Source organism: Pseudophryne corroboree, chromosome 10, assembly GCF_028390025.1.
Source record: "Pseudophryne corroboree isolate aPseCor3 chromosome 10, aPseCor3.hap2, whole genome shotgun sequence".
Lineage (NCBI taxonomy): Eukaryota > Metazoa > Chordata > Amphibia > Anura > Myobatrachidae > Pseudophryne > Pseudophryne corroboree.
Window position 1 is genome coordinate 227124071 of NC_086453.1, and position 24295 is coordinate 227148365.

General features: G+C 49.1%; 1 protein-coding gene across 5 annotated transcripts in view; it reads right to left on the minus strand.

Annotated features, from left to right (window-relative positions):
• The window catches only part of NOC2L (NOC2 like nucleolar associated transcriptional repressor), a 160617-nt gene that overhangs the window by 135658 nt on the left and 664 nt on the right, over positions 1 to 24295 (minus strand). For 3 of the 5 annotated variants that reach the window (XM_063943126.1, XM_063943125.1, XM_063943128.1), the window contains exons 2-3: positions 21660 to 21818; positions 3051 to 3231 (exon numbers count right to left, since the gene is read on the minus strand). In XM_063943126.1, coding sequence (XP_063799196.1) covers positions 3051 to 3231; positions 21660 to 21787 — 309 coding nt within the window. In that variant the 5' untranslated portion in view covers positions 21788 to 21818. Of the gene's footprint in view, positions 1 to 3050; positions 3232 to 21659; positions 21819 to 24080; positions 24192 to 24295 lie in introns of those variants that run through there. The other 2 variants (XM_063943129.1, XM_063943124.1) reach the window with 1 other exon arrangement.

Sequence of the window (24295 nt, forward strand, 5' to 3'; positions counted from 1 at the left end):
TTTCGTGATCCGCCCAGAGACCCTGAAGCTGACAATTTTGAACTACCGCTCCCCAACCTCTGAGACTGGCGTCGGTCGTTAGAATTATCCAATTCCAGCCTCCGAACAGTCTCCCTGCGGTTAAATTGTGTTCCTTGAGCCACCAGAGCAGAGACACTCTTGCCCTTGGCGACAACCTCACCCTGTGGTGAATCTGCAGATGCGAGCCCGACCACTGGGCGAGCACATTCAGTTGAAATGGACGCGAGTGAAATCTTCCGAACTGAAGCGCTTCGAAAGCTGCCACCATTGTGCCTAAGAGGCGAATGCACAAGTGTACAGACACTGTGCGTGGCTTGAGCACTAATTGTACTAGATGGCGTAGAATCTGTACTTTCTGTTGTGATAGGTAAATTCTTTGATTGACCGTATCGAGAATCATACCTAGGAATTGAAGGCGTTGAGACGGAATTAGATGTGATTTCTTGAAGTTGACAATCCAACCGTGGTGAACCAGTACATTGTACGTTAGCAGCGCATGTTGGAGAAGCATCTGTTGAGACGGAGCTTTGATGAGCAGATCGTCTAAATACGGAACTATTGTCACACCCAGGGATCTGAGATGAGCTATCATCACAGACATCACTTTGGTGAATACCCGAGGCGCTGACGACAGGCCAAACGGTAGAGCCTGAAACTGGTAATGGTTCTGGCGTATTGCAAACCGCAAGAATTTCTGATGAGGCTGCCAAATCGGAATGTGTAAGTACGCATCCTTGAGATCTAGCGCAATCATAAATTCCTTTGGCTCTAAACCCGCAATCACGGAACGCAGAGACTCCATCTTGAATCTGTAGTAAGTTACGTACTGATTGAGACCCTTTAAGTTCAATATTGGTTAATTTCTTGGTAAGCTTCGACACTGATGAATCAACTATTGGTGGATTCTCCCATGTACATGTTACCGAGTCTGGAAACGGGTAACTAGACTTAAATCTGCGAGGTATAGAAAACCGTTTATCTGGAGTCTGTCGTGTTTCTACTAACATCTGATTAAGAGATTCCGAGACAGGAAAACTTATTGGAGTTCTTTGTCGTTTAGTAAATACGACCTAATCATTTGTGAGAGGCTCCTCAGTTTCAGTAAACCTCAGAGACTGACGCACCGCTCTGATGAGATTATCAATGCCGGAGCTGTTAAAATCCTCACTATATGACTCCACTTCGCCCTCCTCACCCTCATCTTGTTCCGTGAGGTCTGGCATGGAATCGTCAGAATGCAACATAGCAGAAACTGGAAAATCATAAGACATATGAAATTTATCCCGTGTACCCAAAATGGATTTGGACCTTTCGCAAGGCTGAGACGCCTCCGGTAGTTCTGGCAGTCTCACCCTAGACTCAGATCTTGCCGTTTCCCGCTCTTGTCGAGCGGCGGCCAATTCTGATTGCAACCCAGCCAGTACATTGGCTAGCATTTCCCAAGGAGGGTTCGGTGAGGAAATTGGCTGTAAAACTGGAGCAGAAATTGTATTCTGAACCGAATCCACAAAACATACTGTACATGTGGTAGATCCATCCGGTAACACACTGCTACAGACTTTGCAATTATGCTTTTTAGTTTTTGCTGGTGCCTTACTCATTATGGCGACAGACAATACAATACACAAAAAACAGACACTTGCACGACTCAGTAAAATAGTAGTAAGGTGTCTCAATATATATCTGGCCAAGTGCAGTACACGTGGCCAGTACTATGAAATGTGATCCCAAATTCCCACTAACACCCCTGCGCCTCCGGTGGAGTAGAGATGTAGTACTGGAACGTTCTGGAATCACAGCAGGAAGACACAGGAAGCATGGTTAAAATGGCTGCCATGCTTAACTTATAATCACAGTGCAGTTTCTATTCTTAACTGATATTATAAACAGCCTGTGTAAAAATCCCTGCCAGTATAAAACAGCTTGTCATACTGCTGATGCTGCTGCTTTCCCTTCTATTCCGTTATTAGCCTCCTGTAATGACCCCCCCCCCCCCCCCGCGCCCCCCTGTCTGCTCCGTTGCGGATGCAGTGCGGGCCGGGCAGCGGGTAGCGTGGGGCCGCCAGCGGGAACCTGGAAGCGGGACGGGGAGCGCGCTGTGAAGCGCTATGATTAGCGGGGCCGAGCAGCGGTGGGCTCGGAGAAGCGGCGGCCTGAGCAGCGGTGGGGCTCGGAGAAGCGGCGGCCGGAGCAGCAGCGGCGGGCGGCCGTCAGTAGAGGGATCCCAGCGCCTTTAATCAATGTCCCCACAGCTCGGGGCTGCAGCGGGAGCTGACCGCCCCGTTCACATACCTGCACTCCTGCTTGTGATGAGGCTCCGACGGGGCTTCTGTACAAGCGCCGGCCAGCCTGTGTGCAGGAGATCTGTGTGTGGCTGTGAGGGAGCTCATTCAGTGAGGACCGACACGCCACTGCTGCTTCAGCAGCTTGCACTATCCCTGACCCTGCCTTTTGGAAGGGGGAAAGGGATGTATATAAAATAGAAAAATATTCCAAAAAAAAAAAAGAAAATAATTCAAAGTAATTGTGGACTCAGCCACAGAGCTGTTACTACTTCGAGCACAGAAAAAACACTGAGGTACTCGGGGATATGGAGGGGTGGAGTGTTCTAAATTTAAATATTCAGTGCTGTTTCCTACGGAAGCCGTCCATATCCCAAGAGTACTCCAGTGACCCCTAGTGGATGAAAAAGAAAATATGGGAGTCAGCAGGAATTCCGTTTACTCAATAGAAAGGTACCTGCCCGTTATCTGCCTGTTCATGGCATGCTGACCACCTGCCACAAGTCTATATCCAACCAATTTTCACACATGAAAAAATAAACAACCTAGAATAACGAAGGCAAGTCTAAACAATCACTGCATTTTTATATAAATCCTTTTAAAACACAGCTGGTCAGAGCAGTTCGTATGTTCACACATAAACCTTTCCTATACCATTAACCTTAACACTGCATGATAGCATATAAATGACAAGCTCTCTGTGGAAGAGACACAGATCAGCCAGCTGCTGAGACACTGTCGTGTTACCTCTAGGTGGTCGGGAAGTTGGTGAGCACCACTCTCTTCATCTGAGCTGTCCGAGTCATTGAAGTTCAGCAGAGTTTGGTCATTATCCTTCAGAAACTTGTAAAACTCAGGGTCCTTTTCTTGGAGGCGAGAGAGTTGATCCTTGTGCTCAGTGGCTTTGCCTTTTGGTTTCTTTACCTCCCTTTAGCGGCACACAGAGAACAATTATCATTTAGATGCTGGGTGGAAGAATTTTTGTTTTTGTATTTTTGAGCAATTCACATTACATTTGTAAAACAATGAAGAAAATGAAAGTATGTTAACAAACAAGACAAAAAAGTAAATATAAACAATGCAACATTCAATAATAAATAATAAGATTTTACTCACCGGTAAATCTATTTCTCGTAGTCCGTAGTGGATGCTGGGACTCCGTAAGGACCATGGGGAATAGCGGCTCCGCAGGAGACTGGGCACAACTAAAGAAAGCTTTAGGACTACCTGGTGTGCACTGGCTCCTCCCTCTATGACCCTCCTCCAGACCTCAGTTAGGATACTGTGCCCGGAAGAGCTGACACAATAAGGAAGGATTTTGAATCCCGGGTAAGACTCATACCAGCCACACCAATCACACTGTACAACTCGTGATACTATACCCAGTTAACAGTATGAATAACAACTGAGCCTCTCAACAGATGGCTCAACAATAACCCTTTTGTTAAACAATAACTATATACAAGTATTGCAGACAATTCGCACTTGGGATGGGCGCCCAGCATCCACTACGGACTACGAGAAATAGATTTACCGGTGAGTAAAATCTTATTTTCTCTGACGTCCTAAGTGGATGCTGGGACTCCGTAAGGACTATGGGGATTATACCAAAGCTCCCAAACGGGCGGGAGAGTGCGGATGACTCTGCAGCACCGAATGAGCAAACTCAAGGTCCTCCTCAGCCAGGGTATCAAATTTGTAGAATTTTGCAAAAGTGTTAGACCCTGACCAAGTAGCAGCTCGGCAAAGTTGTAAAGCCGAGACCCGTCGGGCAGCCGCCCAAGAAGAGCCCACCTTCCTCGTGGAATGGGCTTTTACAGATTTAGGATGCGGCAGTCCAGCCGCAGAATGCGCAAGCTGAATTGTGCTACAGATCCAACGAGCAATAGTCTGCTTCGAAGCAGGAGCACCCATCTTGTTGGGTGCATACAGGATAAATAGCGAGTCAGTTTTCCTGACTCCAGCCGTCCTGGAAACATATTTTCAAGGCCCTGACTACGTCTAGTAACTTGGAATCCTCCAAGTCCCTAGTAGCCGCAGGCACCACAATAGGTTGGTTCAAATGAAAAGCTGATACCACCTTAGGGAGAAACTGGGGACGAGTCCTCAATTCTGCCCTATCCATATGGAAAATCAGATAAGGGCTTTTACATGACAAAGCCGCCAATTCTGACACACGCCTGGTCGAAGCCAAGGCCAACAGCATGACCACCTTCCATGTGAGATATTTCAAATCCACGGTTTTAAGTGGCTCAAACCAATGTGACTTTAGGAAACCCAACACCACGTTGAGATCCCAAGGTGCCACTGGAGGCACAAAAGGGGGCTGAATATGCAGCACTCCCTTAACAAATGTCTGAACTTCAGGCAGTGAAGCCAGTTCTTTCTGGAAGAAAATCGACAGAGCCGAAATCTGGACCTTAATGGAACCCAATTTTAGGCCCATAGTCACTCCTGACTGTAGGAAGTGCAGAAATCGACCCAGCTGAAATTCCTCCGTTGGGGCCTTCCTGGCCTCACACCACGCAACATATTTTCGCCATATGCGGTGATAATGATTTGCGGTTACATCTTTCCTGGCTTTAATCAGCGTAGGAATGACTTCCTCCGGAATGCCCTTTTCTTTTAGGATCCGGTGTTCAACCGCCATGCCGTCAAACGCAGCCGCGGTAAGTCTTGGAACAGACAGGGCCCCTGCTGCAGCAGGTCCTGTCTGAGCGGCAGAGGCCATGGGTCCTCTGAGACCATTTCTTGAAGTTCTGGGTACCAAGCTCTTCTTGGCCAATCCAGAACCACAACTATAGTTCTTACTCCTCTCCTTCGTATTATTCTCGGTACCTTGGGTATGAGAGGAAGAGGAGGGAACACATAAACCGACTGGTACACCCACGGTGTCACTAGAGCGTCCACAGCTATCGCCTGAGGGTCCCTTGACCTGGCGCAATATCTTTTTAGTTTTTTGTTGAGGCGGGACGCCATCATGTCCACCTGTGGCCTTTCCCAACGGTTTACAATCATTTGGAAGACTTCTGGGTGAAGTCCCCACTCTCCCGGGTGGAGGTCGTGCCTGCTGAGGAAGTCTGCTTCCCAGTTGTCCACTCCCGGAATGAACACTGCTGACAGTGCTAACACGTGATTTTCCGCCCATCGGAGAATCCTTGTGGCTTCTGCCATCGCCATCCTGCTTCTTGTGCCGCCCTGTCGGTTTACATGGGCGACCGCCGTGATGTTGTCTGACTGAATCAGTACCGGCTGGTTTTGAAGCAGGGGTCTTGCTTGACTTAGGGCATTGTAAATGGCCCTCAGTTCCAGAATATTTATGTGTAGGGAAATCTCCTGGTTTGACCATAGTCCCTGGAAGTTTCTTCCCTGTGTGACTGCCCCCCAGCCTCGAAAGCTGGCATCCGTGGTTACCAGGACCCAGTCCTGTATGCCGAATCTGCGGCCCTCTAGAAGATGAGCACTCTGCAGCCACCACAGCAGAGACACCCTGGTCCTTGGAGACAGGGTTATCAGCCGATGCATCTGAAGATGCGATGCGGAACACTTGTCCAACAGGTCCCACTGAAAGGTTCTTGCATGGAACCTGCCGAATGGAATTGCTTCGTAGGAAGCTACCATCTTTCCCAGGACTCGCGTGCAGTGATGCACCGACACCTGTTTTGGTTTCAGGAGGCCTCTGACTAGAGATGACAGCTCCTTGGCTTTCTCCTCCGGGAGAAACACATTTTTCTGGACTGTGTCCAGAACCATCCCCAGGAACAGTAGACGTGTCGTAGGGACCAGCTGTGACTTTGGAATATTTAGAATCCAACCGTGCTGTTGTAGCACCTCCTGAGATAGTGCTAACCCGACCAACAACTGCTCCCTGGACCTCGCCTTTATCAGGAGATCGTCCAAGTACGGAATAATTAAAACTCCTTTTTTTCGAAGGAGTATCATCATTTCGGCCATTACCTTGGTAAATACCCTTAGTGCCGTGGACAGGCCGAACGGCAACGTCTGGAATTGGTAATGACAATCCTGTACCACAAATCTGAGGTACTCCTGGTGAGGATGGTAAATGGGGACATGCAGGTAAGCATCCTTGATGTCCAGTGATACCATGTAATCCCCCTCGTCCAGGCTTGCAATAACCGCCCTGAGCGATTCCATCTTGAACTTGAATTTTTTTATGTATGTGTTCAAGGATTTCAAATTTAAAATGGGTCTCACCGAACCGTCCGGTTTCGGTACCACAAACATTGTGGAATAGTAACCCCGTCCTTGTTGAAGGAGGGGCACCTTGACTATCACCTGCTGGGAATACAGCTTGTGTATTGCCTCTAACACTGCCTGCCTGCCTGAGGGAGTTGTTGGCAAGCCAGATTTGAGGAAACGGCAGGGGGGAGACATCTCGAATTCCAGCTTGTACCCCTGAGATACTACTTGAAGGATCCAGGGATCCACCCGTGAGCGAGCCCACGGATTGCTGAAGTTTTTGAGACGTGCCCCCACCGTACCTGGCTCCGCCTGTGGAGCCCCAGCGTCATGCGGCGGACTTGGAGGAAGCGGGGGAGGACTTTTGCTCCTGGTAACTGGCTGTATGCTGCAGCTTTTTCCCTCTACCTCTGCCTCTGGGCAGAAAGGACGCGCCTTTAACCCGCTTGCCCTTATGGGGCCGAAAGTACTCTATCTGATAATACGGTGCTTTCTTTGGCTGTGAGGGAACATGGGGTAAAAATGCTGACTTCCCAGCTGTTGCTGTGGAAACGAGGTCCGAGAGACCACCTCCGAACAACTCCTCACCCTTATAAGGCAAAACTTCCATGTGCCTTTAAGAATCTGCATCACCTGTCCACTGCCGAGTCCATAACCCTCTCCTGGCAGAAATGGACATTGCACTTATTTTAGATGCCAGCCGGCAAATATCCCTCTGTGCATCTCTCATGTATAAGACTGCGTCTTTTATATGCTCTATGGTTAGCAATATAGTGTCCCTGTCTAGGGTATCAATATTTTCCGACAGGGAATCTGACCACGCAGCTGCAGCACTGCACATCCATGCTGAAGCAATAGCTGGTCTCAGTATAATACCTGTGTGTGTATATACAGACTTCAGGATAGCCTCCTGCTTCCTATCAGCAGGCTCCTTTAGGGCGGCCGTATCCGGAGACGGTAGTGCCACCTTCTTTGACAAGCGTGTGAGCGCTTTATCCACCCTAGGGGATGTTTCCCAACGTGACCTATCCTCTGGCGGGAAAGGGTACGTCATTAGTAACCTTTTAGAAATTACCAGTTTTATATTGAGGGAAGCCCACGCTTCTTCACACACTTCATTTAATTCCTCAGATGGGGGAAAAACTACTGGTAGTTTTTTCTCTCCAAACATAATACCCTTTTTTTTGTGGATCCTGGGGTAACATCAGAAATGTGCAACACATTTTTCATTGCCTCAATCATGTAACGTGTGGCCCTATTGGAAGTTACATTAGTCTCATCCTCGTCGACACTGGAGTCAGTATCTGTGTCGACATCTGTGTCTGCCATCTGAGGTAGCGGGCGTTTTAGAGCCCCTGATGGCTTTTGAGACGCCTGGGCAGGCACGGGCTGAGAAGCCGGCTGTCCCACATTTGGTATGTCGTCAAACCTTTTATGTAAGGAGTTGACACTTTCACGTAATTCCTTCCACAAGTCCATCCACTCAGGTGTCGGCCCCGCAGGGGGTGACATCACATTTATCGGCATCTGCTCCGCCTCCACATAAGCCTCCTCATCAAACATGTCGACACAGCCGTACCGACACACCGCACACACACAGGGAATGCTCTGACTGAGGACAGGACCCCACAAAGCCCTTTGGGGAGACAGAGAGAGAGTATGCCAGCACACACCAGAGCGCTATATAACACAGGGATGAACACTATAACTGAGTGATTTTCCCTTATAGCTGCTTATATATATATATATATATACACACACTGCTGCGCCTAAATTTAGTGCCCCCCCTCTCTTTTTTACCCTTTGTAGTCTTGAAACTGCAGGGGAGATCCTGGGAGCGATCCTTCCAGCGGAGCTGTGAGGGAAAAATGGTGCCAGTGTGCTGAGGGAGATAGCCCCGCCCCTTTTTCGGCAGACTTCTCCCGCTTTTTTATGGATCTCTGGCAGGGGTATTTTTCACATATATAGCCTCTAGGACTATATATTGTGATTTTTTTGCCAGCCAAGGTGTTAATATTGCTGCTCACGGCGCCCCCCCCCAGCGCCCTGCACCCATCAGTGACCGGAGTGTGAGATGTGCATGAGGAGCAATGGCGCACAGCTGCAGTGCTGTGCGCTACCTTGTTGAAGACCGAAGTCTTCTGCCGCCGATTTTCAGGACCATCTTCTTGCTTCTGGCTCTGTAAGGGGGACGGCGGCGCGGCTCCGGGACCAGACGATCGAGGTCGGGCCCTGTGTTCGATCCCTCTGGAGCTAATGGTGTCCAGTAGCCTAAGAAGCCCAAGCTAGCTGCAAGCAGGTAGGTTCGCTTCTTCTCCCCTTAGTCCCTCGTAGCAGTGAGTCTGTTGCCAGCAGATCTCACTGAAAATAAAAAACCTAAAATTACTTTCTTTTCTAGGAGCTCAGGAGAGCCCCTAGTGTGCATCCAGCTCAGCCGGGCACAAGATTCTAACTGAGGTCTGGAGGAGGGTCATAGAGGGAGGAGCCAGTGCACACCAGGTAGTCCTAAAGCTTTCTTTAGTTGTGCCCAGTCTCCTGCGGAGCCGCTATTCCCCATGGTCCTTACGGAGTCCCAGCATCCACTTAGGACGTCAGAGAAATAGGAATTTCATTGCACTTATATAGTGCAGAAAATAAAGGAAGACAGCATGACATTAGAAGGCAGTTTGTGTGTGTGTTTCACTGTCAGGGAATCGGAACTTAAATACTTGAGAAACTCTTTTATAAAGGGGACAAGAATTTATCCTATGTCCTGCAGATATCCCCGACAGTAACTCAAAGACTGATTAAAAAAAAAAGGCAGCTTAGGGTATATAAGGGGGTAATTCAGATCTGATCGCAGCAGAAAATTTGTTAGCAGATGGGCAAAACCATGTGCACTGCAAGTGTGGCAGATACACATGTAGAGAGAGTTAGATTTGGGTGGGTTATATTGTTTCTGTGCAGGGTAAATACTGGCTGCTTTATTTTTACACTGCAATTTAGATTTCAGTTTGAACACACCCCACCCTAAATCTAACTCTCTCTGCACATGTTACATCTGCCCCCCCCCCCCCCCCCCCCTGCAGTGCACATTGTTTTGCCCAGTAGCTAACAAATTTGTTGCTGCGATGAGACCTGAATTAGGCCCTAAATACAATGCTGAACAGAACGAGTGCGACATGCAATATCCATAAATATTATGCCAATGTTCAGATGCGAGACATGACTTATATTTTCTTTAGCTAGTCCTCACTTATCCTTTTCTGCAAAATTGAGAGGCTTGTCTGTAGTGTCTGACCATGGGAGTAGTGACTAAAGGCCAATGTGTGCAGGCATATAATGCTACCACCTGTTAGGCGTCGATGTTTTACATGCTCACTTATGAAGTCAATCCAATTGCGGGTGAATTGTACCAGTTGATGTTGCAACGGCCGGCACCGCGTCTCGCACCACGATCTTCCCGAATTCGCACACTTTTGTACATGGACATATTGGGCAGCGACCAAAATTGTGCTACTTGAGCTGTCGTGAAGTGCGGCTCGTGTCGCACTAACTAGAGGGAGCAAAAACACTGCCCGCAGTTGGATTAACCCCCTATCTATTTTCATACTTGAACAATGTGATTTACGTTTCATACTGTTAAGAGCATTTGCCTTCTGGGCTACCTTTTAAGCAATTTTAAATGAGAAAGAGATGCTGTTAAGGCAACACAGATTATTTATTTCAAATGTGTAAGAAGGTTATAAACACATCAAGGATATTAATTCTGATGCACTAAAATCCTAAATTTTAATTTGCGGATTTTGAAACAGAAAAAATAAGATTTTACTCACCGGTAAATCTATTTCTCGTAGTCCGTAGTGGATGCTGGGAACTCCGTAAGGACCATGGGGAATAGCGGCTCCGCAGGAGACTGGGCACAACTAAAGAAAGCTTTAGGACTACCTGGTGTGCACTGGCTCCTCCCTCTATGACCCTCCTCCAGACCTCAGTTAGGATACTGTGCCCGGAAGAGCTGACACAATAAGGAAAGGATTTGGAATCCCGGGTAAGACTCATACCAGCCACACCAATCACACCGTATAACTCGTGATAACTATACCCAGTTAACAGTATGAAATATAACTGAGCCTCTCAACAGATGGCTCAACAATAACCCTTTAGTTAAACAATAACTATATACAAGTATTGCAGACAATCCGCACTTGGGACGGGCGCCCAGCATCCACTACGGACTACGAGAAATAGATTTACCGGTGAGTAAAAATAAGAATTTACTCACCGGTAATTCTATTTCTCGTAGTCCATACTGGATGCTGGGAACTCCATAAGGACCATGGGGAATAGCGGGCTCCGAAGGAGGCTGGGCACTCTAGAAAGATTTATGACTACCTGGTGTGCACTGGCTCCTCCCACTATGACCCTCCTCCAAGCCTCAGTTAGGACACTGTGCCCGGACGAGCGGACATAATAAGGAAGGATTTGGAATCCCGGGTAAGACTCTTACCAGCCACACCAAACAACTCATGATACTATATCCAGTTTGACAGTATGAAAACAACTGAGCCTCTCAACAGATGGCTCAACAATAACCCTTTAGTTAACAATAACTATTTACAAGTATTGCAGACAATCCGCACTTGGGATGGGCGCCCAGCATCCACTACGGACTACGAGAAATAGAATTACCGGTGAGTAAATTCTTATTTTCTCTGACGTCCTAGTGGATGCTGGGAACTCCGTAAGGACCATGGGGATTATACCAAAGCTCCCAAACGGGCGGGAGAGTGCGGATGACTCTGTAGCACCGAATGAGAGAACTCCAGGTCCTCCTCAGCCAGGGTATCAAATTTGTAGAATTTTGCAAACGTGTTTGCCCCTGACCAAGTAGCTGCTCGGCAAAGTTGTAAAGCCGAGACCCCTCGGGCAGCCGCCCAAGATGAGCCCACCTTCCTTGTGGAATGGGCATTTACAGATTTTGGCTGTGGTAGGCCTGCCACAGAATGTGCAAGCTGAATTGTACTACAAATCCAGCGAGCAATAGACTGCTTAGAAGCAGGAGCACCCAGCTTGTTGGGTGCATACAGGATAAACAGCGAGTCAGATTTTCTGACTCCAGCCGTCCTGGAAACATATTTTCAGGGCCCTGACAACGTCTAGCAACTTGGAGTCCTCCAATTCACTAGTAGCCGCCGGCACCACAATAGGCTGGTTCAGGTGAAACGCTGACACCACCTTAGGGAGAAATTGGGGACGAGTCCTCAATTCTGCCCTATCCATATGGAAAATCAGATAAGGGCTTTTACATGATAAAGCCGCCAATTCTGACACTCGCCTGGCTGAAGCCAAGGCCAATAACATGACCACTTTCCACGTGAGATATTTCAGATCCACGGTTTTTAGTGGCTCAAACCAATGTGATTTTAAGAAACTCAACATCACGTTGAGATCCCAAGGTGCCACAGGGGGCACAAACGGGGGCTGAATATGCAGCACTCCTTTTACAAATGTCTGAACTTCAGGTACTGAAGCTAGTTCTTTTTGAAAGAAAATCGACAGAGCCGAGATCTGTACTTTAATGGAGCCTAGTTTTAGGCCCATATTCACTCCTGCTTGCAGGAAATGCAGAAATCGACCTAGTTGAAATTCCTCTGTTGGGGCCTTTTTGGCCTCGCACCATGCAACATATTTCCGCCATATGCGGTGATAATGCTTTGCCATAACATCTCTCCTGGCCTTAATAAGCGTAGGAATGACTTCTTCCGGAATACCCTTTTCCTTTAGGATCCGGTGTTCAACCGCCATGCCGTCAAACGCAGCCGCGGTAAGTCTTGGAACAGACAGGGCCCCTGCTGTAGCAGGTCCTGTCTGAGCGGTAGAGGCCACGGGTCCTCTGAGAGCATCTCTTGAAGTTCCGGGTACCACGCTCGTCTTGGCCAATCCGGAACCACGAGAATTGTGTTTACTCCTCGCTTTCTTATTATTCTCAATACCTTTGGTATGAGAGGCAGAGGAGGGAACACATAAACCGACTGGTACACCCACGGTGTCACTAGAGCGTCCACAGCTATCGCCTGAGGGTCCCTTGACCTGGCGCAATATCTTTTTAACTTTTTGTTGAGACGGGACGCCATCATGTCCACCTGTGGTTTTTCCCAACGGTTTACCAGCATCTGGAAGACTTCTGGATGAAGTCCCCACTCTCCCGGGTGGAGGTCGTGTCTGCTGAGGAAGTCTGCTTCCCAGTTGTCCACTCCCGGAATGAACACCGCTGACAGTGCTAGTACACGATTCTCCGCCCATCGGAGAATTCTTGTGGCTTCTGCCATCGCCATCCTGCTTCTTGTGCCGCCCTGTCGATTTACATGGGCGACTGCCGTGATGTTGTCTGACTGGATCAGCACCGGCTGGTGTAGGAGCAGGGATTTTGCTTGACTTAGGGCATTGTAGATGGCCCTTAGTTCCAGAATATTTATGTGAAGGGAAGTCTCCTGACTCGACCATAGTCCTTGGAAGTTTCTTCCCTGTGTGACTGCCCCCCAGCCTCGAAGGCTGGCATCCGTGGTCACCAGGACCCAGTCCTGTATGCCGAACCTGCGGCCCTCTAGAAGATGGGCACTCTGCAGCCACCACAGTAGAGACACCCTGGTTCTTGGAGACAGGGTTATTAAGCGATGCATCTGAAGATGCGATCCGGACCACTGGTCCAACAGGTCCCACTGAAAGATTCTGGCATGGAACCTGCCGAAGGGAATTGCTTCGTAAGAAGCCACCATCTTTCCCAGGACCCGCGTGCAGCGATGCACTGATACCTGTTTTGGTTTCAGGAGGTCTCTGACTAGAGATGACAACTCCCTGGCTTTCTCCTCCGGGAGAAACACTTTCTTCTGGACTGTATCCAGAATCATACCCAGGAACAGTAGCCGTGTCGCCGGAACCAGCTGTGACTTTGGGACATTCAGAATCCAGCCGTGCTGGTGCAGCACCTCCTGAGATAGTGCTACTCCCACCAACAACTGTTCCTTGGACCTCGCTTTTATTAGGAGATCGTCCAAGTACGGGATAATTAAAACTCCCTTTTTTCGAAGGAGTATCATCATTTCCGCCATAACCTTGGTAAATACCCTCGGTGCCGAGGACAGTCCAAACGGCAGCGTCTGGAATTGGTAATGGCAATCCTGTACCACAAATCTGAGGTACTCCTGGTGAGGATGGTAAATGGGGACATGCAAGTAAGCATCCTTGATGTCCAGGGATACCATGTAATCCCCCTCGTTCAGGCTTGCAATAACCGCCCTGAGCGATTCCATCTTGAACTTGAATTTTTTTATGTATGTGTTCAAGGATTTCAAATTTAAAATGGGTCTCACCGAACCGTCCGGTTTCGGTACCACAAATAGTGTGGAATAGTAACCCCGGCCTTGTTGAAGTAGGGGTACCTTGATTATCACCTGCTGGGAATACAGCTTGTGAATTGCCGCTAGCACCGCCTCCCTGTCTGAGGGAGCAATCGGCAAGGCAGATTTTAGGAACCGGTGGGGTGGAGACGCCTCGAATTCCAGTTTGTACCCCTGAGATACTATTTGAAGGATCCAGGGATCCACCTGTGAGCGAGCCCACTGATCGATGAAATTCTTGAGGCGGCCCCCCACCGTACCTGGCTCCGCCTGTGGAGCCCCACCGTCATGCGGCGGACTTGGAAGAAGAAGCGGGGGAGGACTTTTGCTCCTGGGAACCTGCTGTTTGTTGCAGCCTTTTTCCCTCTACCTCTGCCTCTGGACAGAAAAGACACGCCTGTTTTTCTGGGTCCGAAAGGACTGAACCTGATAAAACAGCGCCTTCTTAGGCTGTGAGGGGACATGGGGTAAAAATGCTGACTTCCCAGACGTTGCTGTGGAAACTAGGTCCGAGAGACCATCCCCAAATAATTCCTCACCCTTATAAGGCAAAACTTCCATGTGCCTTTTAGAATCTGCATCTCCTGTCCACTGGCGAGTCCATAAGCCTCTCCTAGCAGAAATGGACAATGCACTTACTTTAGATGCCAGCCGGCAGATTTCCCTCTGTGCATCTCTCATATATAAGACTGAGTCTTTGATATGGTCTATGGTTAACAGGATCGTGTCTCTGTCTAATGTGTCAATATTTTCTGACAGTTTATCTGACCACGCAGCGGCAGCACTGCACATCCAAGCTGACGCAATAGCTGGCCTAAGTATAATGCCCGAGTGTGTATATACAGATCGCCTCCTGCTTTCTATCAGCAGGTTCCTTGAGGGCGGCCGTATCCGGAGACGGTAGTGCCACCTTTTTAGACAAACGTGTGAGCGCTTTATCCACCCTAGGAGGTGTTTCCCAACGTGACCTATCCTCTGGCGGGAAAGGGAACGCCATTAGTACCTTCTTAGGAATTACCAATTTTTTATCAGGGAAAGCCCACGCTTCTTCACACACTTCATTTAATTCATCTGATGGGGGGAAAACTACGGGTAGTTTTTGCTCCCCAAACATAATACCCTTTTTAGTGGTACCTGTATTTATATCAGAAATGTGTAACACCTCTTTCATTGCCTCAATCATGCAGTGAATGGCCTTAGTGGGCATCAGGTTAGACTCATCGTCGTCGACACTGGTGTCAGTATCAGTGTCGACATCTGGGTCTGCGGTCTGAGGTAGCGGACGTTTTAGAGCCCCTGATGACCTGTGCGACGCCTGGACAGGCACGAGCTGAGAAGTCGGCTGTCCCACATTTGGCATGTCGTCAAATTTCTTATGTAAGGAGTCTATACGTGCACTCATTTCTTTCCATAAGCTCAACCACTCAGGTGTCTGCCCCGCAGGGGGTGACATCCCTTCTAAAGGCATCTGCTCCGCCTCCACATCATTATCCTCATCAAACATGTCGACACAGCCGTACCGACACACCGCACACACACAAGGAATGCTCCAACTGAGGACAGGACCCACAAAAGCCCTTTGGGGGGACAGAGTGAGAGTATGCCAGCACACACCAGAGCGCTATATAATGCAGGGACTAACTGAGTTATGTCCCCTATAGCTGCTTTTTCTATATAATTTATACTGCGCCTAAATTTAGTGCCCCCCCTCTCTGTTTTTACCCTTTTCTGTAGTGTAGACTGCAGGGGAGAGCCAGGGAGCTTCCTTCCAGCGGATCTGTGAAGGAGAAATGGCGCCAGTGTGCTGTGGGAGATAGCTCCGCCCCTTTTCCGCAGACTATTCTCCCGCTTTTTTCTATATTCTGGCAGGGGTATTTTCCACATATATAGCCTCTGGGGCTATATATTGTGGTATTTTTGCCAGCCAAGGTGTTATTATTGCTTCTCAGGGCGCCCCCCCCCAGCGCCCTGCACCCTCAGTGACCGGAGTGTGAAGTGTGTGTGAGGAGCAATGGCGCACAGCTGCAGTGCTGTGCGCTACCTTGGTGAAGACTGATGTCTTCTGCCGCCGATTTTCCGGACCTCTTCTTGCTTCTGGCTCTGTAAGGGGGACGGCGGCGCGGCTCCGGGACCGAACACCAAGGACTGGGCCTGCGGTCGATCCCTCTGGAGCTAATGGTGTCCAGTAGCCAAAGAAGCCCAATCCGGCTGCAAGCAGGCGAGTTCGCTTCTTCTCCCCTTAGTCCCTTGCTGCAGTGAGCCTGTTGCCAGCAGGTCTCACTGAAAATAAAAAACCTAAATCTATACTTTCTTTCTAAGGGCTCAGGAGAGCCCCTAGTGTGCATCCAACCTCGGCCGGGCACAAAATCTAACTGAGGCTTGGAGGAGGGTCATAGTGGGAGGAGCCAGTGCACACCAGGTAGTCATAAATCTTTCTAGAGTGCCCAGCCTCCTTCGGAGCCCGCTATTCCCCATGGTCCTTACGGAGTTCCCAGCATCCACTAGGACGTCAGAGAAATCTTATTTTCTCTAACGTCCTAAGTGGATGCTGGGAACTCCGTAAGGACCATGGGGATTATACCAAAGCTCCCAAACGGGCGGGAGAGTGCGGATGACTCTGCAGCACCGAATGAGTGAACTCTAGGTCCTCCTCAGCCAGGGTATCAAACTTGTAGAATTTAGCAAATGTGTTAGACCCCGACCAAGTAGCTGCTCGGCAAAGTTGTAAAGCCGAGACCCCTCGGGCAGCCGCCCAAGAAGAGCCCACTTTCCTCGTGGAATGGGCTTTAACAGATTTAGGATGCGGCAGTCCAGCCGCAGAATGTGCAAGTTGAATCGTGCTACAGATCCAGCGAGTAATAGTCTGCTTTGAAGCAGGAGCACCCAGCTTGTTGGGTGCATACAGGATAAATAGCGAGTCAGTTTTCCTGACTCCAGCCGTCCTGGAAACATATATTTTCAAGGCCCTGACTACGTCCAGCAACTTGGAGTCCTCCAAGTCCCGAGTAGCCGCAGGCATCACAATAGGTTGGTTCACATGAAAAGCTGATACCACCTTGAAAAATCAGATAAGGGCTTTTGCATGACAAAGCCGCCAATTCTGATACACGCCTGGCCGACGCCAAGGCCAACAGCATGACCACTTTCCACGTGAGGTATTTTAGCTCCCCGGATTTAAGTGGTTCAAACCAATGCGACTTCAGGAAATCCAACACCACGTTGAGATCCCACGGTGCCACTGGAGGCACAAACGGGGGCTGAATATGCAGCACTCCCTTAACAAAAGTCTGAACTTCAGGCAGTGAAGCCAGTTCTTTTTGGAAGAAAATGGACAGAGCCGAAATCTGGACCTTAATGGAACCCAATTTTAGGCCCATAGTCACTCCTGACTGTAGGAAGTGCAGAATTCGACCCAGTTGAAATTCCTCCGTTGGGGCCTTCCTGGCCTCACACCAAGCAACATATTTTCGCCATATGCAGTGATAATGTTTTGCGGTCACATCTTTCCTAGCCTTAATCAGCGTAGGGATGACTTCCTCCGGAATGCCCTTTTCCTTCAGGATCCGGTGTTCAACTGTCATGCCGTCAAACGCAGCCGCGGTAAGTCTTGGAACAGACAGGGCCCCTGCTGCAGCAGGTCCTGTCTGAGCGGCAGAGGCCATGGGTCCTCCGAGATCATTTCTTGAAGTTCTGGGTACCAAGATCTTCTTGGCCAATCCGGAACCACGAGTATAGTTCTTACTCCTCTCCTTCTTATTATTCTCAGTACCTTGGGTATGAGAGGCAGAGGAGGGAACACATACCAGAGCGTCCACAGCTATCGCCTGAGGGTCCCTTGACCTGGCGCAATATCTTTTTAGCTTTTTGTTGAGGCGGGACGCCATCATGTCCACCTGTGGCCCTTCCCAATGGTGTACAATCATTTGGAAGACTTCTGGATGAAGTCCCCACTCTCCCGGGTGGAGGTCGTGTCTGCTGAGAAAGTCTGCTTCCCAGTTGTCCACTCCCGGAATGAACACTGCTGACAGTGCGAACACATGATTTTCCGCCCATCGGAGAATTCTTGTGGTTTCTGCCATCGCCATCCTGCTTCTTGTGCCGCCCTGTCGGTTTACATGGGCGACCGCCGTGATGTTGTCTGACTGGATCAGCACCGGCTGGTTTTGAAGCAGGGGTCTTGCCTGACTTAGGGCATTGTAAATGGCCCTTAGTTCCAGAATATTTATGTGTAGGGAAGTCTCCTGACTTGACCATTGTCCTTGGAAGTTTCTTCCCTGTGTGACTGCCCCCCAACCTCGAAGGCTGGCATCCGTGGTCACCAGGACCCAGTCCTGTATGCCGAATCTGCGGCCCTCTAGAAGATGAGCACTCTGCAGCCACCACAACAGCGACACCCTGGCCCTTGGAGACAGGGTTATCAGCCGATGCATCTGAAGATGCGATCCGGACCACTTGTCCAACATATCCCACTGAAAGATCCTTGCATGGAACCCTCCGAATGGAATTGCTTCGTAAGAAGCCACCATCTTTCCCAGGACTCGCGTGCAATGGTGCACCGACACCTGTTTTGGTTTTAGGAGGTCTCTGACTAGAGATGACAACTCCTTGGCCTTCTCCTCCGGGAGAAACCTTTTTTCTGTTCTGTGTCGAGAACCATCCCCAGGAACAGTAGACGCGTTGTAGGAACCAGCTGCGACTTCGGAATGTTCAGGATCCAGCCGTGCTGTTGTAGCACTGCCCGAGCTAGCGCTACTCCGATCAACAACTGTTCCCTGGACCTCGCCTTTATAAGGAGATCGTCCAAGTACGGGATAATTATAACTCCCTTCCTTCGAAGGAGTATCATCATCTCTGCCATTACCTTGGTAAATACCCTCGGTGCCGTGGACAGACCAAACGGCAACGTCTGGAATTGGTAATGACAGTCCTGTACCACAAATCTGAGGTACTCCTGGTGAGGGGGGTAAATGGGGACATGCAGGTAAGCATCCTTGATGTCCAGTGATACCATGTAATCCCCTTCGTCCAGGCTTGCAATAACCGCCCTGAGCGATTCCATTTTGAACTTGAACCTTCGTATATAAGTGTTCAAGGATTTCAAATTTAAAATGGGTCTCACCGAACCGTCCGGTTTCGGTACCACAAACATTGTGGAATAGTAACCCCGTCCCTGTTGAAGAAGGGCTACCTTGACTATCACCTGCTGCGAATACAGCTTGTGAATTGCCTCCAGCACTGCCTCCCTGTCCGAGGGAGCTGTCGGCAAGGCAGATTTGAGGAAAACGGCGAGGGGGAGACGTCTCAAATTCCAGCTTGTACCCCTGAGATACTACCTGTAGAATCCAGGGATCCACCCGTGAGCGAGCCCACTGGTCGCTGAAATTCTTGAGACGGCCCCCACCGTACCTGGCTCCAGCCCCAGCGTCATGCGGTGGACTTAGAGGAAGCGGGGGAGGACTTTTGTTCCTGGGAACTGGCTGTATGGTGCAGCTTTTTCCTCTACCTCTGCCTCTGGGCAGAAAGGACGCGCCTTTAACCCGCTTGCCTTTCTGGGGCCGAAAGGACTGTACCTGATAATACGGTGCTTTCTTTGGTTGTGAGGGAACATGGGGCAAAAATGTTGATTTCCCAGCAGTAGCTGTGGAAACGAGGTCCGAGAGACCATCCCAAACAACTCCTCACCCTTGTAAGGCAAAACTTCCATGTGCCTTTTAGAATCAGCATCACCTGTCCACTGCCGAGTTCCTGGCAGAATGGACATTGCGTTTATTTTAGATGCCAGTCGGCAAATATCCCTCTGTGCATCTCTCATGTATAAGACTGCGTCTTTAATATGCTCTATGGTTAGCAATATAGTGTCCCTGTCTAAGGTATCAATGTTATCTGACAGAGAATCTGTCCACGCAGCTGCAGCACTGCACATCCATGCTGAAGCAATAGCTGGTCTCAGTATAATGCCTGAGTGTGTGTATATACAGACTTCAGGATAGCCTCCTGCATTCTATCTGCAGGCTCCTTTAGGGCGGCCGTGTCCGGAGACGGTAGTGCCACCTTCTTTGACAGACGTGTGAGCGCTTTATCCACCCTAGGGGATGTCTCCCAACGTGACCTATCCTCTGGCGGGAAAGGGTACGCCATTAGTAACCTTTTAGAAATTACCAGTTTCTTATCGGGGGAAACCCACGCTTCTTCACACACTTCATTTAATTCATCAGATGGGGGAAAAACCACTGGAAGCTTTATCTCCCCAAACATAATACCATTTTTTGTGGTACCTGGGGTAATATCAGAAATTTGCAACACATTTTTCATTGCCGTAATCATGTAACGGGTGGCTCTATTGGAATGTACAGTAGTCTCATCGTCGTCGACACTGGAGTCAGTATCCGTGTCGACATCTGTGTCTGCCATCTGAGGTAGTGGGCGTTTTAGGGCCCCTGATGGCTTTTGAGACGCCTGGGCAGGCACGGGCTGAGAAGCCGGCTGTCCCACATCTGCTATGTCGTCAAACCGTTTATGTAAGGAGTTGACACTGTCACGTAATTCCTTCCACATGTCCATCCACTCAGGTGTCGACCCCACAGGGGGTGACATCACATTTATCGGCATCTGCTCCGCCTCCACATAAGCCTCCTCATCAAACATGTCGACACAGCTGTACCAACAAACCGCACACACACAGGGAATGCTCTGACTGAGGACAGGACCCCACAAAGTCCTTTGGGGAGACAGAGAGAGAGTATGCCAGCACACACCAGAGCGCTATATAATGCAGGGATTCACACTACCCACAGTGATTTTTCCCTTATAGCTGCTATAATACACAGATTTGCGCCTAAATTTTGTGCCCCCCCTCTCTTTTTAACCCTTTGAGCCTGAAAACTACAGGGGAGAGCCTGGGGAGCCGTCTTCCAGCTGCACTGTGAAGAGAAAATGGCGCCAGTGTGCTGAGGGAGATAGCCCCGCCCCTTTTTCGGCGGACTTCTCCCGCTCTTATAATCATAATGTGGCAGGGGTATTTTACACATATATAGCTTATTAGGCTATATTATGTGTGATTTGCCACTTTTAAGGTACTCTAATTGCTGCCCAGGGCGCCCCCCCCCCCCAGCGCCCTGCACCCATCAGTGACCGGAGTATGTGGTGTGCACAGGGAGCAATGGCGCACAGCTTCAGTGCTGTGCGCTACCTTAATGAAGACCGGAGTCTTCTGCCGCCGATTTCCTGGACGTTCTTCTTGCTTCTGGCTCTGCAAGGGGGGCGGCGGCGCGGCTCCGGGACCGGACGACCGAGGCTGGGCCTCTGTTCGATCCCTCTGGAGCTAATGGTGTCCAGTAGCCTAAGAAGCCCAAGCTAGCTGCAAGCAGGTAGGTCCGCTTCTCTCCCCTAAGTCCCCCGTAGCAGTGAGTCTGTTGCCAGCAGATCTCACTGAAAATAAAAAACCTAAAATATACTTTCTTTTCTAGGAGCTCAGGAGAGCCCCTAGTGTGCATCCAGCTCGGCCGGGCACAAAATTCTAACTGAGGTCTGGAGGAGGGTCATAGAGGGAGGAGCCAGTGCACACCAGGTAGTCCTAAAGCTTTCTTTAGTTGTGCCCAGTCTCCTGCGGAGCTGCTATTCCCCATGGTCCTTACGGAGTTCCCAGCATCCACTTAGGACGTTAGAGAAATGTAATATTTTAAGAAGCATAAGTTATGCCTAGTACAGAAAACTTCTATAATAGTGCTTCCACTGCCCCAGAGAGGAAACATGATGGCAACAGTTAGAGAGAACTTACTTGTCTCCGATTTCTTTGGTCTTCTTTTTCTGCTTCTTTACCTTTTTGGTTTTAATCTCTTTGTCAGATTCTTCCCCGTTTTCTTCATCAAAACCTCCATCTCCTTCTGAATCAAAAGCTGTCGTCATAAATTCTTCAACATTTAGATCTGCAAGTTTTCTATATCGAAAAGAAATATTCATCATTTATATGGCATGGCTTACGTAGTACCTCAATTGTCTCACCCATTATATACATAGGACCTGTAAATCCTGCAGCACTCTACAGAGATTACTCATTTCCAGCAGAGTTTAAAATCTAATTGTCATGCCTGACACACAAACATAACGACCAAATTTAGTCAAACTCCAACAAAAAATAAATAAAAAAAAGCCAGAGTGTATACACAATACATCTGACTGAAATGAATGCCCAAGTATGAAATACAGCGAAGCATTTGGAGGCAAGAATGCCAACCACTATGCAGTAGTGCTGCTGCCACATGAATCCTTCCACCTGGAACTAAGGGAAACATGTACTAAGCAGTGATAAAAGTGGAGAAGTAAGCCAGTGGAGAAGTTGCCCATGGCAACCAATCAGCATTGACTTAACATTCATAATTTGCATACTTTAAAAATTTACAGAGCAATGGCTCACTTCTCCACTTTTATCACTGCTTAGTAAATGTCCCCCTAAATGCACCAGAAATGCTATTGTAGACCCCTGGGCCTTTGAATTGCCCATCTGTGATATCAGTCTTTGCAGCAAGTGTAGAGGCAGTCAGCAGAACACCCGTATACACAGCCAGATGGGCCGATACATTGGGCATCCGCTGTGCTGCGGAGTCGACTCAATACGTCTGTGAATGTTGTTCACAGAGGTATCGCCAGGTTGATAAACCGGCTGATACAGCACCCAGTGTGTACCCGGTTTAATCTTCATATGGAAACCACTCAAGCAACAGAGGGGCAGATGTATTAACTTGAAGGCATAAGGAAGTGATAAGCCAGTGATAAGTGCAAGAAGATAAACGCCCTAGCCCATCAGCTCCAATATGTAAATTAACAGTTAGGAGCTGATTGGCTGGTGCGTTTATCACCTTGCACTTATCATTGGTTTTTCACTTCTTTATGCCATCTCCAGGTTTAATACATCTGCCCCAGAATTACTTACTTTCCAACTTAGCAGCACCATGTGACTTTCTTTAAACATGCATCAATTCATATCACTAATGTGAGGAAAGTACAATGCAGGGGTACCCTGAATACCGACGCTGCATTGCATGTATTTCTGTGCGACAGTCACTAATCTGACTAAAAAGGCAAAAGACAGAGGCCCAATCCAAGTGCCATGCTTACTCATACAGATTCCTTTGTGACAAATTTATCAATTTAGCGTGCCAGAGGCACTGTAGGCAACTTGGTATGTGGCAACACAAATAATACACAAAATCCAGGAAACAGTATTAATTGCTACACCTGGCGGAGCGTTTAGGTTGCACCAAGTGGCACAAGAACATGTGTATACTACCATCATATACTCTTACTGTATATACAGTAGGGTGGCAATCACAAGACTGCCTAATGGGATCCCGGCGGTCACAATGCCGACGCCAGAATACCGGCACCACAGGCTTTTCTTCTATCGGTGTCCACGACACCCATAGAGAGAAAACAACCTGTGGTAAGCGCAGCAAGCCACCATGCCCGCAGCGTGGCGAGCGCAGCAAACCCACAAGAGGATTTCTTGCGCTCACCCTGCTGCCGGGATCATGACAGCCAGAATCTCAGCCGCCGGTAAACCGCATGTATTCCATAGAGTAGATACCCCAGGCCACCTACCATACCATTGTACAGACTGCATAGTATCGGCACAGAATCGCTGAAAACAGTACTAACTGCGATCAGTATGATATACCGGCCATCAGTACACCGACAGCAGCATGCCAGCAGTGGGGCAAACGCGAGAAAGTCCCATGAAGGCACGCTCTGCTCGCCACAGGTTATATTCTCCCTCTATGGGGGAGATTCAAATGTTTGAAAAGTCGGTTGGGTGTCTGTTTTTTCCTGTGTATTAGATAGGAAAAAACAGACTCCCAACTGACTTTTCAAACATTTGAATCTCCCCCTTTGAGTGTCAACATTTCACCGCTCGTCAGGATCCCGGAGCATGTATTGTGATCGCGGGGTTCCCGACTGGCGGTATGTTACCCGCTTCCCCAAGGAATATGACATAGCGACAGCCGGGGCTTCGCCAACCTAAGCCTGCCATATCCTAGGTTTGCTGTGGTTCTACAGCAGCGGGCTGGCCGAGCCTAGTACATGCCGGTGCCCTGGGCCATGTTAATTGTGGGTATTTGATAATTGACAGCCATTGGGTAAGACAACATCTGCCGCCGGCCTTTCCATGTGATGCCCTCTGTGCCCCGGCACTGGCACTCACCGCTTCCCCTGCAGCGCCGCCATGCTGCCCCTGCTGCTGAGCTCCACTGAGTCCAGCGTGCTAGGCGCTTCCTCTCCCCCCACAGTGCAACGCGGCGGCTTCCGATCCGCTCTTTGTTTCTAGAATATGTATTGTAGTAAACATGACTGGGGCGGGCAAAGATGCGTCGTACTGCCGTGAGCAGTTACAGTGAGCTTTTGGTTGTATTTATTTAT